Consider the following 15714-nt stretch of genomic DNA (forward strand, 5'->3'; position numbering starts at 1 on the left):
CCTACAGCATGGGGGACTTTCGTATAGACATAATCCTCGAAGATTAGGATAGGATCCAAGGACACCAGGGCAGTGATCATGACACAGCAAAGCATGCAGCTAACTGCAAAAGCACAGGAAGGAAAAGGTGTGTCTTGCTTTTGTGCCGACTCAGGTTGTACACAAACAAATGGGGCGTGCAGCTCTTCTAAAAACTGATCCATCATGTTCAAGCTTTCTAACCCTACACTTTAACATCAGTACTTTGAAAGAAAACAATTTCCATCACTAACTGACAATTTTTCAATTGTTCACTAATCAAGGCATGTATCTCAATAAGTCCTTTCCTTATGAAACGTTTAAATGGTTTCCTATCACTATATAGATATGTATTTTGAGAAAGAACAGTGAAGATAACAAACTAGTCATCACTGGACCATATTTCAATTAACAAATAGCAACATGCACAGTTACTAATTTTAGTGTACAATATGAAAATGTCTTGGCTTCATTCAATGTTTTATAATTATTTATAAGGCAAAGACAATTCAGATTTTTTTTAATACTTAGTGCATTAAGCTAGTAAAATGAAAAGTCTGCAAGCTTTTCCAGAATCACCTAACCCAAATAAGAAACACCTACGTTCTCATAAAATTAGTAAATGGCATAGACATTCTCTTTTAACCAACCTCTTAGTAGAAAACGACCATAGATTTCTAAACTTAATATATATTAAGAATTACCTTTGTCTAACTACTAGATTGATCTCAAAGAATCCTTAACACAATTATTACAAACCTAATTTACAAGCAAACTTGTTTACAAACTTCCTTCGATGATAGCTGTACTTTGTACCAGTGAGAGAATTATGCTAGTCTGCTATATTCAGACTTTTTTATGTCTGAATATTGATGTATGGATTTATGTCAACCATATTGATTTTAAGAATGGCAATATGCACAAAATGAACAGTATTTACAATAGTAATTATCATTAGTTCTAAACATCACTTACTCTTGATCCTTTTTCTGGAAAGCACCGACAAACTGAACAATCCTGTCCCCCACATGGGTCAATATATGCATATCCTCCCTAAAAATTGAAAGTTTATGGATTTATCAATACGCAACAGACAACAATCACTTCATCATATATTGTCAACTGGACATATTATCCAATTAGATTATTTTTAAGGCAAAAGATTTGGCTACAACTACATACCCACAGATCAGTTTCCTTCTGAGCAAACATCAGAATATTGTGTAGATCTTCAGCTTGACACATATGAACCTTTTCCAATGCTTGCTTAATAGAATACACACATCAGCACTACATTTAAAATCCTCCTAACCTTCTTGGACCTCTCATCAGCATAAACATGCTGGAAAAGTAGAAGCAATAAGCAAAAGCTTATTACTGTTGCTGTAGAAGGTGGAAGTCATTACCTGCAAGTTATGTTAAGTAATGCTAAATATTACAGCTAAATACAACTAAGGAAATAGGCTGCATCTAGAAAAAATTTTAATAGAGTCAGAATTTAATTTATAAATGTGAAATTTGTAACCCATCACATTAGGTTAGGAGATTGTTTAACTACAATTAAACAATAAAAGGCAAAACAGGGTGAAGAGCAACAAGCCTGCTCAGCAATAAAGCCTTGTATTTAATTCTTGCCTATTAAATAAAACAGAAGTATGTGCATGGTGTAATTATGCGCTGCCTACCATTAATTTACTTATTTCTTGTATTAAAACTTTCTGTCTTTGTCCTCTTAATAGCAAAGAAGTGACTACTTTGTTTCATCAAATTGCAATGAGGAAAAAAAGCGTAATCAAGGAGAAACTAAACCACAACAAAATGTAAATTGAGTAGAACTACGGTGTGGTAAGTGAACATGATTTTATTATTCTTTTCTATTTCCCAAAGTGTAGTATTAAACATACACCAATTATACACACTATACGCATTTATAAACTTAGATGGTTGGAATGACCACTAGGTGACGTTATTTTTTCATCAAACTTGTATAAATGATCAAAGTCTTTTTGAAAGGGTAACAAGGACTTAAAAGATTTAAGAGTAATTTAGGTAAACAAGTAAACAGTGATAACATGAAAATATTTGCTCAGTGTGGATTCCATTTTTATCAAGCTCGATGTTGTTTTGTTACTGGTTTTAATAACCAACAGAACACTGTAGGTTCATACTTCAACTTTTCAAGGAGAAAACACTGACAAATATTAGATAAGGAGGAAAAATTCTGTTCTTTCGATCTACAATATTTTTAGAATATCTGGTACTCCCAAACCTCAGAACAAGAGGGTATGACGGTCTCTCTCACAGACTGCTTCTCTTTCACACACTGCATTTCCCATGAAATTACTAATCAACTCCACATTAGTCTCTCACCTAGTTATTAAAAACTTGCCTCTACTGGAATGTCAGTGGAATGCAAGTTTCTAATGACACGTAAGCTGTTACCCTTTGTTCTAATTGAACACATTTATTTTTAAAAAACTATTTCAATTATCAACAGCTCAACTAAAAAGGGATGACTTTGGGGGAAAAATAACAAAAAAGAGCTTTTAAATATTTGAAAGAAACAAAAAGGACGGACTTGAAAGAAGTTTCAGTAAGGGCATTGCAAACATAAGGTTAATATGGAGGACAGTACAAAGAGGAAAATAAAGTAGATATTGAAACTATATTATATGTGAAATTTTGGCTTCAGAGACATGGAGGAGGCCAGTTTAAGATCTAGGCTAACATATAGAGAAGGGCTTGAAAGCTAGAGTTTGATACATGCTATAATGTAGAGCCATTGAAGGGACTTCACGAGGAAGGAGACAGACTCAGTGTATGAGAGAGGTTTTTTTACATGCAGCTTCCCAAAAGCATCTAAAGATGCCAAAGTTAAAATCTAGAAGAATCCAAAGGAGAAATTTCCAAAATAGTTAAGCTGAGCAACAGGAACAGAAAGGAAAGTTAGAACTGCAGAAATACTGAAAGAAACACCACAGTTTTCCCACAGAACTGTAGGTCATTTTTGTGTATATAGTGTCACTTGTTTGAACTACACCATTTTATCTATCACCTGTCTAAATATCAATGTCACTTACCCCGTCAATTTCTTGTGCTGAAAAAATGATCAGCAGCCACCTGATTTAAAAGAAGGAGAAAGCTCAATTACAACTAAACTTTCAACATCCAACCTTCACAAAAATGTAGCCTCTAAAAAGGGTGAAGTGTGTACACATAATTAAGTCATGTTTGGGGTGATTATATAGTAAAAGAGCATATTTATAAGGGGTATGCACCATCAAGAAATGGTCAGCACATGCTATATATGTTTGTCTTTTTGGATTTGTGAGACTGAGTATAGATAGGCATGAATAAGACCATGTAAAAGTTATTGTAACTTCACTCTTGTAACCTATTTCCAATCCCACAATAAGGAATGGCTAGAGAGGAACCATTCCAGACAGATTTCTGCACCTCTATGGACACCATGGGGTGAAGATTGAGCAGAGATGGAGGTGATCTGCATCTGCCCCAAAATGAGTTAGCTAGCGCTGTTTTCTTTTGCTCAGAGAGCAAGCAAGAGAAGGCAGGGAGCAAAGCAGCATTCAAAACGGCGACATGATTCCAGAACAGCTGCTGGGGAAGCCCAGCTCTCTGTCAACCATTGCTAGTGATGGATTATAAAGTTGAAATCATGTCTTTTATGATTTCTACATGCAAAAAAAAGAGGATAAAGTAAAACAAAAAGGTAGCCCAAAATTTGTGCATCAATACAGGAAATAAGCATTATTATTTATTATTATTAATACTAACATTATTATTAATGAGAGCTAAGGTGCTCACTCATTATACGAAATTATAAATTAGATACAGCCATAACATATAGACTACTGTGTATTATTCTCCAGGCTATAGTGAAGTCTGGATCAAAATTACTCCAACCCTAATACTTAGGCATTTAGTAAATCTCCCAAAGTCCTATTGAGATCAACCTCTATTTATTCTTTGTTATTCACATGGTCAACTCTTCAGAGCAATAAGAACTGTGCCAGCAAACCCATGATTACTCTCCCTGTTTGTTAATTATTCATAGATTCAAACTGCAAATTATATAACCGGTATATGTATTGATATATACTGATAAATTCAATACTGACAAATTTAACAAAATTTAGCCATTTATGTACATTTACTTTATACACTTTCTAAACCTATGTTGCCTGCTACTTTTTTTCAAATATACAGATTTTACAGAAACAAAATATTTATGAAAATAGTTAGTGGTAACTGAAGACACAAGCTCATACTGTCTCTTACTAGATGAGAAACAAAGGACTGATTAAACAATGTGAGATTGCTACAGCAGTAAATGGTGGAGAAGTTTTGTGCATCCCAGTTGTTCATCCTTTAATGCATCAAATAAGTTTGCATAGAAAGGATTTAACTTCACCAGAACACTTCAACTAGGTAGCAGACAATAGCATTGGTTTCTTCTGTGATTGTTACTAATTTAAGGCCATTTTTGCTTCTAAGCTTCTGAACTTGCAGGCAGTCTCTGTAAATATTTTTTCCCATATCAATGTTGGCCAGGTGTGAGTTATTTTTCATTTAAGAAAATGCCAAGTTCTCATGAAGCCTTTACACAACTGAAATGGAAATCTGATGATGCTGTTCTTGATGCACAGCGCTGCAGTCTCCCCTTTTCCCAGTCATACAGGGCAGGCATGTGTTTGCCAGACTGTTCTCTCTCATTTCAAAATCCCTGCCTCCTGAAGCCAGACAGATATTGCCTACATACTCAAATCAGTACAAGACTGTTAGAGGTAAGTCACAGAATCACAGAATGACAGGGGTTGGAAGGGACCTCTGGAGATCATCTAGTCCAACCCCTCTGCCAGAGTAGGTTCACCTAGAGCAGATTGCACAGGAATGCGTCCACGAGAGTTTTTAATATCTCCAGAGAAGGAGACTCCACAGCCTCTCTGGGCAGCTTGTTCCAGTGCTCTACCACCCTCAAAGTAAAGAAGTTCCTCCTCATGTTTAGATGGAACTTCCTGTGACCAGGTTTGTGCCCATTACCTCTTATCCTGTCACTGGGCACCACTGAAAAAAGACTGGCCCCATCCTCCTGGCACCCACCCCTTAAGTATTTATAAGCATTAATAAGATCCCTCCTCAGTCTTCTCTTCTCCAGACTAAAAAGACCAAGGCAAGAGCTACCTTGGAGAGATGGCTGGGATAGAAAGCTGCTGCATTGGGGAACACCTGAATAACAAGCAGCCTGGGTTTGCACAAACCAAATAAGCATGAAAAAGACACTGGAGAGAGTTCAGGCTTATTAGCACAACAGAAGACTGCGTAGCAGCGAGGTTGTCAGGTTCAACCAAGGTACATTTGCTGGGCTAGGTTCCCAGCTCGAAAAGCATAATTTCACATTGCTAAAGAGCCTGACGCATGAAGTTTTATAAAGAAGGAAAATTGGATTGACTTTTCCTAGAAGATATTATAGAGATGGAATCATTGATCCCACACACCACTCTGAAAATTCCAGGCCACAGTGATCCTAATCTTCTCCTAAGGATCATTTTCCTCCAGAAAGAACTCCTGCCACAGCTGCTAGCAGGTATTTCCATCATAGTCTCTGAAAGTTTTCTTCATGCCTTTTAAAAATTCTCCCTCATCTGCAAAATTATTCTGGGACAAGCATTCAGGTTTGAGTTGGTCATCACCTTTTCTTCTCCAAGTATGTTCATCACTAGAATGTAGGAATATCTTTCCTCTTAAAACAGAGCCAGAATTACAGTTCCTGTTTCCTACAATTTAAATAGTGTAGTACCTGAAATTTAAATGGTATAAACTTATAGACCAGCAATCAAAATCAAATACAATAAATTATCATATAGGATTGTCAAATTTATGACAGGGTACAAATTATTTAACTGGTGATTTCTTATTACTGTTAAATTGATAGCTTAGTGGCTCTAGATAAAAAATTTAGTGATTTGTAAAACTCACCAGGCAGCTGTGATAAGCCACTTAATTCGTTCAAACGAATCCTTTGTTAATGCCATTCACGCTGATTGAGGATTTGTATATGCAGCACTTTTTTTTTCTTTCTTTTTTTTTTAAACAGCAGGTCTTCTATTTCCTTCTGTTTGTGGATGGTCTATAAACACTGTTCCACACTGTTGTTGTTTTCCCCTCTGAACCTGTTTATATTAAAATATACATCTGATGTACAAACATGAATAATTACCAGATAACCAAAATATGTCTTAACCATTTACATATGTCATACTGCACAGCTTTATGTTGGCACTACATTATATTATTCCTATTTAGGCCGCATTTTATTTTTTCAGCAATCCAATTATTTCACGGGGACTATGTATGAAATTACAGATCAGCATAAAAAGGGTACAAGATTTCATCCTAGGAAAGACATAGTCTTCACTCAGTGTTTGAAATAATGAACAAAGAGCATCTTGCATCATTATTTCTTAAAAAGCTATCACACCCACCATTTTAGCTAAAGGCATTAAAAAAAACGTGACACCTGCCTACAGTAAAAACCTAATGAACTTAAAAACAAATAATCAAGAAAATATTGGCTATAGTTTCAAGACCAGACTTAGCAGTTATCTTCTGCAAACTGGGCTGGACCAATGTCTGTGTGCACATCTGAGCAAAGGACTACTCTGAATGCAGAATAAGCCATATGCATTTTCAGCTCAAGAGTTCTATCCATATGCATGGATAGATGACAATCACTGGATATGTTACCTAGATAATATATATATTTTATATATATACTATATAGATATATCTATATATAAGCAAGACTGTGAAGCAATAAAATACTGCAGGGCCTGATTGCTTCAAATGGAAAATGCAAGGCAGTCATAAACTGTTAGACTTTGCAGAAATTTGTTCCTGTTGCCCACTACCCATCTCATTATTTAATTACCCAAACAGCTTCTGAAAATTAAGAAGAAATTGAAATTTGGTACATTTGCTTTGTATTAGCAGAGAACCTTTTATTTTCAAATTAAAATCCATTTTGATCCAACCAATTGACACAGTTTGAAATCATGCTTAATGCACGAGTGGAAGACTTAAACCACTCTGCTTGCTATTTCATCATGGCTATCTAAACCCCATCATTTTCTGAACAAGCTTCCTATCGTTTGAAGTGTTCAGCAGGCAATGTAATAATACAAGGACTACAAAGTGTTATTTAAATTGATATATCAAACTGATCTCACGTTTTATATTTTGTAGTAATCACAACAGTTACCTCAATAGAATACTTACCTAATTCAAAAGAAGATAAAAAATCCCCAAGGTAACACACTCAATACCACCAAAGAATAGGTTTTATACAAGCACCACCAAACCTCAGCTCATAAAATTCTCAAAAGCCAGAGGGGGAAGAGCTGGCACTATAACATAATGTAGATTTTTAGTTTCTAGACAAGGACCAAGAAGGAAGACAATTTCATTCTTAGGGACGCTGATAAAATAAGACCACAGGACACGAGCCATAGTTTGAGGCAGACACACAGCTACAGTTATTGACATATAAAAAATTAGAGCAACCCTAACTTTATTCTCATTACATCCAAAGAACCCAACATCATGTGTAACAAGACCACTGAAGTTGCAAAGTCAAGGATTCAGATGTTAGGAAATAAAAATTAGTGTTGCATGCTCAATTTTAATGTGGTTCTTTTATGCGTACGATTAGGACAGTAATTTTAAGTACAAGAACATATATGCTGTTTTCTGTAGGACTTCTGCCTCACTCATGATGGATATATTTCATACTCTTTTCATCCTTTTCCTTAAGCCCTATTTTTTCTTTTACAGTGTTCTATGAAACTTTGCACTTTATACTGAATTCATACAACTGCAATGTTTCCCACAAAAATATTCCTTATTTGTAAAAAGAAAAAATACTGTTATCCTTGTTTTACCAGAGAAGTGAGGAAACAAAAACAAAGCTAAAATCATTAAATATCAATTACTGTGAAAAAGGCCAAACTAATTTGTTGCAGCTTTCAACTGCTTTCTAGTATTAAGGTTGACCTCTCTGTTGTTCATGCGCTAGTGGTGTTTTGTTTTTTGTAAAGTACCTCTATAGGCAGCTGCAGATATACATTTTGACACAAGTGATGTTAAGCCTGCCTGGCTAGCTGTTTTGCAAGACAAGACTGTCTCTCTGAGTTTGTAGCTCTCTGAAGGTATTATGGTCTACAACAGTATCAGCAACACAGTCTGCATCAAGGTTTCATAGACTTTCTTTGGATGGATGCCATCAATTATGGCAGCAACAACAGGAGAGAGAACATCAGTGGCTGATCTTACCATTGTTCCAGCTCAATGCTACTTTGAAGTCATGTATCTGTCCTAGAAACTTACATAAAGGTATATATATACTTTTATGTGACAATCTCGTAATGCAACATTACTTGCTGTTTCTTAACTGTAACACACACACAACTACCACACAGTTGGGCCATACTACTCAACAGCCAGCTGCTGAAGGTCAGTGAAATAGGTGGTACTGGGATAAGACAGGGCTCGAAGAGGACTTTTTTTTTTAAATGTTCTGTCTTTCTGTTGCATCTCCCTTGTTAGCACTTTTCCCATGTTTGCTTTGAGCTTGCCGACTTCTTTTCTTGAAATATACACACAGGGTTTTCATCATTTGAAAACTGACTCAATATCTTTTTATTCTAGCAGTATTTCATTCACTAGGTATTCTCCATGTATTCATTTATTTCTCCTAACAGTGGTTTGCCTGCTTTCTTCTGTTTCTTCCAATATTTCTTTGGCCTAGTATTCAAGAGCTCTCCTTTTAAGTACTATTTTCTTTACTCAGTGAGAGTCATACTGTTCATTCTGCATCTAAATTTGCATCATTTCTGAGGACTGACCACTCTCTTCCACTGTAGTCTCGCTTGCTCTGACCTTGTCTCAGAGAACCTTGCACCTTTTGTTTTCGCTTTTGTGTAAATGAGGCTCTGCTACCTTCTGTCTAACAGTTCTTCTAATGTTAAATTTCAGTGATGGATTTAGATACTTATAATTTGTAGGTGCTTATGGCTTATAAACTACTCTAGACCCTATTTTTGTCCTTATTACAGTATTCTTGCATAAAAAATGTACCACTGTTACAGTCAACAGGTTTAGGAATCTGACAAATAAAATGCGTCACTTTAATGGTTTTGTCCCTAAGATACTATTTCCTCTACATGGTCACCATCAATCTGGCTTGAAAATGGGATTTTTTTCCCCATTTTCTCTCTATACCTTGCTCTCAATACCAGCTTCCTCTCACTGATGCTTGAGATTTTAGAGCCAAGGTGATAACATCTGTGATGATGTACAAGATATTTGATACTGAACATAATGCTCTGCTCTTCTAGAGTTGTGTTCTGGCTGCTAGTACCAAACTTTTGGGAAAAGTAGCCTCTAGTAGCCTCTATTAACTAGCTTTCACAGTGGATGTCATAGGGGGTTGACAGTACTGTCTACTGAATGGAGATCCAGCTCTACTCTCATGCTTGTAAGGGAAGCTGTTTTACAAAGCTCTGTGGTTAGCTTTATGCTCATGAAAGGGTTTAGATTTATATCTAATGAGTAGTCCTAAATAGATTTATTTTATATTTTTGTATATTGTTGCTTTTTCTGTATCACTTGTAGAGCTTAATAAAACCTGTAACGTGGGATTTTCTGTACAACATTCACAAACGCTACAGATAAGGTAAGATCGCTGTGGCCAGCCTAGCCAACGTACTTTCTAAGTTCACGCCATCTCAGAACACCACCTTATTTGGTGAGGTGTTACCTTGAACATGCAGTATTTTTGTCAGTAATATTAATGTGATAAACTTGACATATTTCTAACATTTTACAAATCACACTTCCATTCAGAAAACCTTTATGTCATGCTAAGCTATGTGGAAAGCCTGGGGAGAAACATTGCTCACTGATTTCTCACTGATGTACATTTATGCAGTGGGCAGCAGTTTGTCCCTCCTCGAACTTCTTAGTCTGCGTTGTCTCGTTAAGAAAACACTTGAGGGACAGGGAAGCGTTTCTGAAAGAAAACCACGCCCGTCAGTGCCCGGGAGCGCCCCGGGCTGCGGCGCGATGGCGCTGAGGGCCCGGGCTGCAGCCGGCCTTCCCCGCTAGCGCCTCACTCACGCACCCAGCGCTGCCGCCTCCCACCTCGCTCCCGTCCCAGTTTAAGCGACCCCTTCTCCCCGCCGGGGCTCTACAGGCGACCCCGCTCTGGGCGGGCCCAGGCAGTGTCCTCTCTCGGGTGGTGCCCGGGGCTGGCCCGGGCGGGCCCCCGTCCCCACTCCCGCCGCGCAGCCCCGAGGCCGTTCGGCCGGCGCCCACCACCTGCGCCCTCACGGCGGCGCGGGAGAAGCGGGCGGGGGACGGAGACAGCCCCGTAACCAGGGACACCTCCAGCTGCCCCAGGACGGGGCTGCCCCTCCGCGGCGCTCACCTCAGGTCCCAGGCGGGAAAGCCCCCGGCTCCTCGCTCACTCCATGTCCGCTGACGGACGGACGGACGGCGACTGCCGGCGCTGCCCGAAGCAGGAGACGCAGCGGGAAGAGGAGATGGGAGGAGAGCGGTGGCCTGGGCGGCCCCGCCCCGGCCAGCCCCGGCCCCTGTCCCCACCCCAGGACGCCGGGACCGCCGAGGCGGGTGCGAAGCAGCAGCCCCCAGGCCAAAAGCCGCGGGCGGGCAGGGGGCAGAGTCCGAGCGCCCCGAGCCGAGCTCCGTGGGACACCGCGCAGGCAGCGCCGAGCGCGGGGATGGGCGGCAGGGGCTGCCCCAGCCGTCTGGCGCCGCTGCTGCTGCTTGTCCTGCTCTGGCCGGGCCGCGCTGCGGCGGCTGAGGTGAGTGAGCGCGGGGCGGAGGGGCTGGGGTGGCGCGGCGGGACGGTGGCGCGGGGTCCCGCGGCGACTGCAGCGTCAGCTGGGGCAGAGCGGCGCTCAGCCCCTCGGCCATCTCACTGCATTTCGGCGTTGGCCAGTTGTGAGGAAGAAAAGGTGAATTCACTGCATTTAAAATGTTACGCCTCACCCGCCTGAGGTACCTCGCACCGGGGCACCGTGAGGTATCGTTACCCCTGCCCCGCTGCCAGGCGGGGATATGTAAAGGCGGAGAGGCCCCTGCACAGGGCATTTCGTCACCGCTTGCCTCAGGTGCGAAGGAGAAGCACAGCGTGTCGGCCGCCCGGCCGGGCGGGTCGCAGGGCGGCTTCCCGCGCTTCCAGCTGAGGGGCTCCTCTGAGGGGACGGGGGGGGCCTCAGTCCCGCCACGAGCCTGGAGAGCGGCCGCGGAGGCCTCTCCTGCGGGCAGAGCGTCGCTCCGCAGGAGGCAGTGGATGTGGACAGCAAGGACGGAGCGGTGTTGGGTGTGGATGGTCTCAGAGGTAAACACTTTCAGAGCAGCGCTTATTATCTGGACCACCTGTGCCGCCTTCATTGCAAACTCACTTTACCATTTGTCTTTCAGGTTTGATGATGAGTGTGCATCACCGTTTGGTCGATAAATTCTCCTAGATCATATTGTAGTCTTTGCCGTGCCTTTCTCCTCTGTCTGGTTATAACATTTAGATTGTACATTCCTAACTGGGAGAAGAGCAGTCAGCTGCAAAGGTAAATGGGTCAGTGTAGCTCTCAACGTTTCTGGCAGTTACCAAACAGAAAGCTGCCAGTTTCAGTAAATATCTGATAGACATCAAACACAGGAAACTGCCAGTTTCAGTAAATTTCAAGTTCTGTTTCTCCCATAATAGTCAACGGTGTTAATTTCCCCTTACACATGCCAGTAAAGCTCTAAGGCAGTACATCAAAATCCTTTACTGCCTATCAAAACATTTTGCAGTTCACCTTTATAAGGAAAAACTCTGATCTCCTACTTTATTGTTGCTAAAATAGAGCCACATTCTGCTGTAATTATCTGAAGCAGACTTAATTAGTAATAATGTTTCTTCTAAAATATTGCAGCTCTTTCACTCACCCATTCTGGGTAAAGTGTCTGGAAACAGCATAAGCACCTCACCAAACATGTTTTCTTTCATGGGACTCTAACTAACTTGCAGTCAAGTTTAGCCATTTAACAAAGATATAATTGTTTCATTTGTAATGGAATTAAAATACCTCTTAGTTCTTATGTAGAACAGAGGTACCAGATCTATTTGCAAAGTACACGTTTTCTGCAGAGTTGTTTCAGGCTCTGCCTAGCTCTAATCCTTACTCTAAAGCAAGATGTGGAAGATGAATAAACTCAAGACCCGCCTCTCTCTTCTATCCAGTTTGCTGTTCTTTATTCCGTTCTTCTCTTTGTCTGCTGGTACCTCCCATCCATTGCCCTTGTTGCTCCTAAGAGGTGGGCATCGTCGTATGGGCTTCTGGATGGCTGTTAACAAGTGCAGGCTGCGTACCAGGAACTCCGCCCCCCCTGCCTCCCACCACACACACACACACTTTTTCTAAGCCTCTGTTCTGTCTGTGTTGATCTTGTCATCCTGTTTCATGTTTTTATCTACAAAGGAAGGGAAAAGGAAGTATGTTGACAAGTAAGCCCCCGCATATGGTACAGTAAAGCATTTCAACAGTTTTTAGCAACCTCAGTAGGATCCTAGAGTATTTGCCAGTCTTGCAGACTCATGTAGCTTGGTTCATTAGTAGCCTTTCTGCTTAGGCTAGATCATGAAGCTCTGAGATACCAGTTTTCTAGAGCATTGTCATTAGTAGATCCTCATTTACACTTAGGTCTAAAAGACAGGATTTGGGATGGTAAGTGTCTTCTACAGAAATCTTGCTGTTTAAGCAAAGTTTGAACACAATGTATTGATTCAGTGGTGCTCTGAAAATTCAGTGGATCTCAAATGTTGTCTGAGATGAGATTAAACTAGATAACAGATCAGTTTAAGATTCAAACGTCATAATTTCTATTCTTGTATGAAAAAGCTGATATTTTCAAAAGAAAGTCTAAAAAATTTTTCTAGATGATGGAGGAAATAAAAACTTTTAAAAAAGCAATTTTATCTAAACTCCTGATAAAATATTAGTGGCTAATGTTAATTGACATGAAATGATTGATGAATAAATCATTGCATCTTGATTGGACTGTCCATTGCAAAGAAATAGGTATTGTTTGTGTTTTAAAATAGTGCTACACTTTCATATGAAAATAAATTGATATTTGACCAGCAAGCAATATTTTTGCTATATGCATAAATTAAAAAATATTTCAACATAGAAAAGTTATAAGTGTATGTCTCAATAAGTAGTTTATTCCCAAAGACAAGAAAGAAGATTATTAATTTTTGCCTGCTGCTATTCATACAGCAAATTTTGGTCCTCACAGCCCTTCAAAGAGTCCAAACTTCCCTGTCCTTAGGAGGCTGAACTTTTTGGCTCCTGCTAGGGAGTATTATTATCTGCATTTGTGGCCACTGGCATGCTTTAATCACATCTTCTGAAAACTCAGCAGAAGTAGCATCTTTCCATGTCAAAGGCTTTTCAGCTTGCTTGATGTATTCCTTTCCTGCAAATACTGATGTTACATTCTTTGGATTTTCTCACTGTTCATTTAAATACCTTAGAAGAATAATAAAAATTATCAATCTGTTTCCTTGGGGAACAAGATCTTTCTCATTCTTCATTTCTATTTTTTTCCTCTGAGAAAAAAATTGATTTGCTTTCTCATTGTTTCGTTTTGTTTAACAACACCTGGAGCTGATACTGTCTTGATGCACATGTATGATCCAATTAATTCTGAGTGTGTCCTGTCTTTTGATACCATCCATGTCCTTCTTGTGTATCTTGAAATTAAACACTAATCTAAAAATGTTCCCTGAAATGTGCTGTTTCAAATGACACTCATAAGAAAAATACCTAGGTCGAGTTCATTAGTATTGAATTGATACTGCTTCTTAGTGGCATTGATCACTTTTATTTTGGCATCATGTTAGCATGTGTTCAGAACAGGATAAAAGAGGGTTTCTACTTGAGCAAGATCACTTGATTGCAAGTTAGCTGTACCTCACATTACTACCATTTTTTGATTTGCATTGTAATACAATTGCAATATTGTATTAGCTCACAGGATGAAGTGCTCTATGTTCTATATTTGCCTCAGTCATTACTTTTTGTATTTTTTCATCGTGTGCTGCTGGCAAAGGAGGGGAGATGACAAACTCAGTGACTATAAGGCTTGAGAAGATCTTTTTTGCATCCCCTTTCTCACTTAGGCTTATTGTCTGTGACTAGATGCAAGTGTTCATATTTCCCCATTAATTTTATTTTGTACAGATGTTAGAATTCGCATGCAAGTACTTACAAACTACCGTAATGTTTTCTTCTTCATGCAATATTTTTTTCCTAATTATATGCAAACTATATTGCTGTCACAAATAGATCTTAATACATGGCTCTGGAAGGAAAAAATGCAGTGTTCTAGCTCAGCCATGAGCATCTCCAAGGCTGGTAAGAATGGGATGCAGGCTGAATTGCTTTGTTTAACTAGGAATCAAAATGTTGGAGGGACAAAGTGTCACAGTGAGAATTTTCCATCTCTGCCGGCCTTTCGAAGTGCCCAGGTTCTTTGTCACACAAGGCAGCTGAGAAGGGAAGATGTGCACCTGAATATACAAAAGAGAGTTCACCGAGTGTGTTAGAAAAAGAAGTCCTTTGTGAAGTGCTCTCTTTGATTTGGTTAATATGATCCCAGCTCTGAAGTCAATGGGGGTGTTACTTTGATAATTGGGCCCAATTTATACTAGACTGTTCTGATCCTGATTGCCTCTATAATTAGTTGTAATTCAGCCATCACCTCCATAGAGAAACGGGCCAATGTCACAGCACTGCAGAGCAATGCTCTTCCTACTGGGACAAGAGAGTTAGCATAAATTAGCAGAGTTGCCCTAATGTTTGTACATGAAAATTAATGGAGTTCTGCTGTCTTATACCACATGGAGGCTTGCTCTGATGGCCATGAAATGTTAAGTGTGCTTATGTGTTTGCTGCATCATACAACTGAAAGAAGATGAACCTCTTAAGGTGATCTTAGTAAACACCTGTGAAAACTGAACTGTTAACACTTGATGTATAGCTTTTTTCTAACAAATCTACAAGGTAAATACACATTTAAGCAAAACTCTATAATTCAAGTTATTTTGCTGGCTGAATAATATCATTAAGATGATCAAAGTAGGCAGGCAAACACTGGTTTGTTCTTCCTTGCTTTGCCTTTCTTATAGATATAACAGCATTTTATTTCGAGATCTGTGCTAGCAATCTCTTCTGCAATACCTAGAGCTGATTTATCATAACATGTCTTTGAAACAAAATACTTTGCTATTAAGTGCAACTAGTATGGGATGTCCGGTCATCTGTTTCACTGTCACATTCTCACCCAGCCACCTAACAAAGTAATACTAGAAGGCTCAGTGTGTTGGCATGGATTACAGAAGCCTATGAGGAAGGTGAAATACAAAAAGGCTGTTTTCTTCTTAACTGTTTACAGCCCCAGTCTCTCATACATGCACTGAAAAAGTTCCATTTTGCCACACCTAGTATATTTTTAGTTCTATTTTCATTGTTTGTCTTTTTTTTTTAAATTAGCAATTTTGTGATAGGATACAAGTCTCACAGGTTTACAGGTTTTCCATTTGGCCTG

At 39.6% G+C, this 15714-nt stretch overlaps 1 protein-coding gene across 1 annotated transcript in view; it reads right to left on the reverse strand.

Annotated features, from left to right (window-relative positions):
• COL4A4 (collagen type IV alpha 4 chain) overlaps positions 1 to 6071 on the reverse strand; it is a 71974-nt gene extending 65903 nt beyond the window's left edge. The window contains exons 1-3 of the mRNA XM_059822629.1: positions 6016 to 6071; positions 3099 to 3138; positions 994 to 1071 (exon numbers count right to left, since the gene is read on the reverse strand). Of these exons, the coding sequence (XP_059678612.1) occupies positions 994 to 1071; positions 3099 to 3138; positions 6016 to 6071 (174 nt within the window). The remainder of the gene's footprint in view (positions 1 to 993; positions 1072 to 3098; positions 3139 to 6015) is intronic.
• Positions 6072 to 15714: the final 9643 nt, after the last annotated feature.

Source organism: Gavia stellata, chromosome 11 (assembly GCF_030936135.1).
Source record: "Gavia stellata isolate bGavSte3 chromosome 11, bGavSte3.hap2, whole genome shotgun sequence".
Taxonomy (NCBI): Eukaryota; Metazoa; Chordata; class Aves; order Gaviiformes; family Gaviidae; genus Gavia; species Gavia stellata.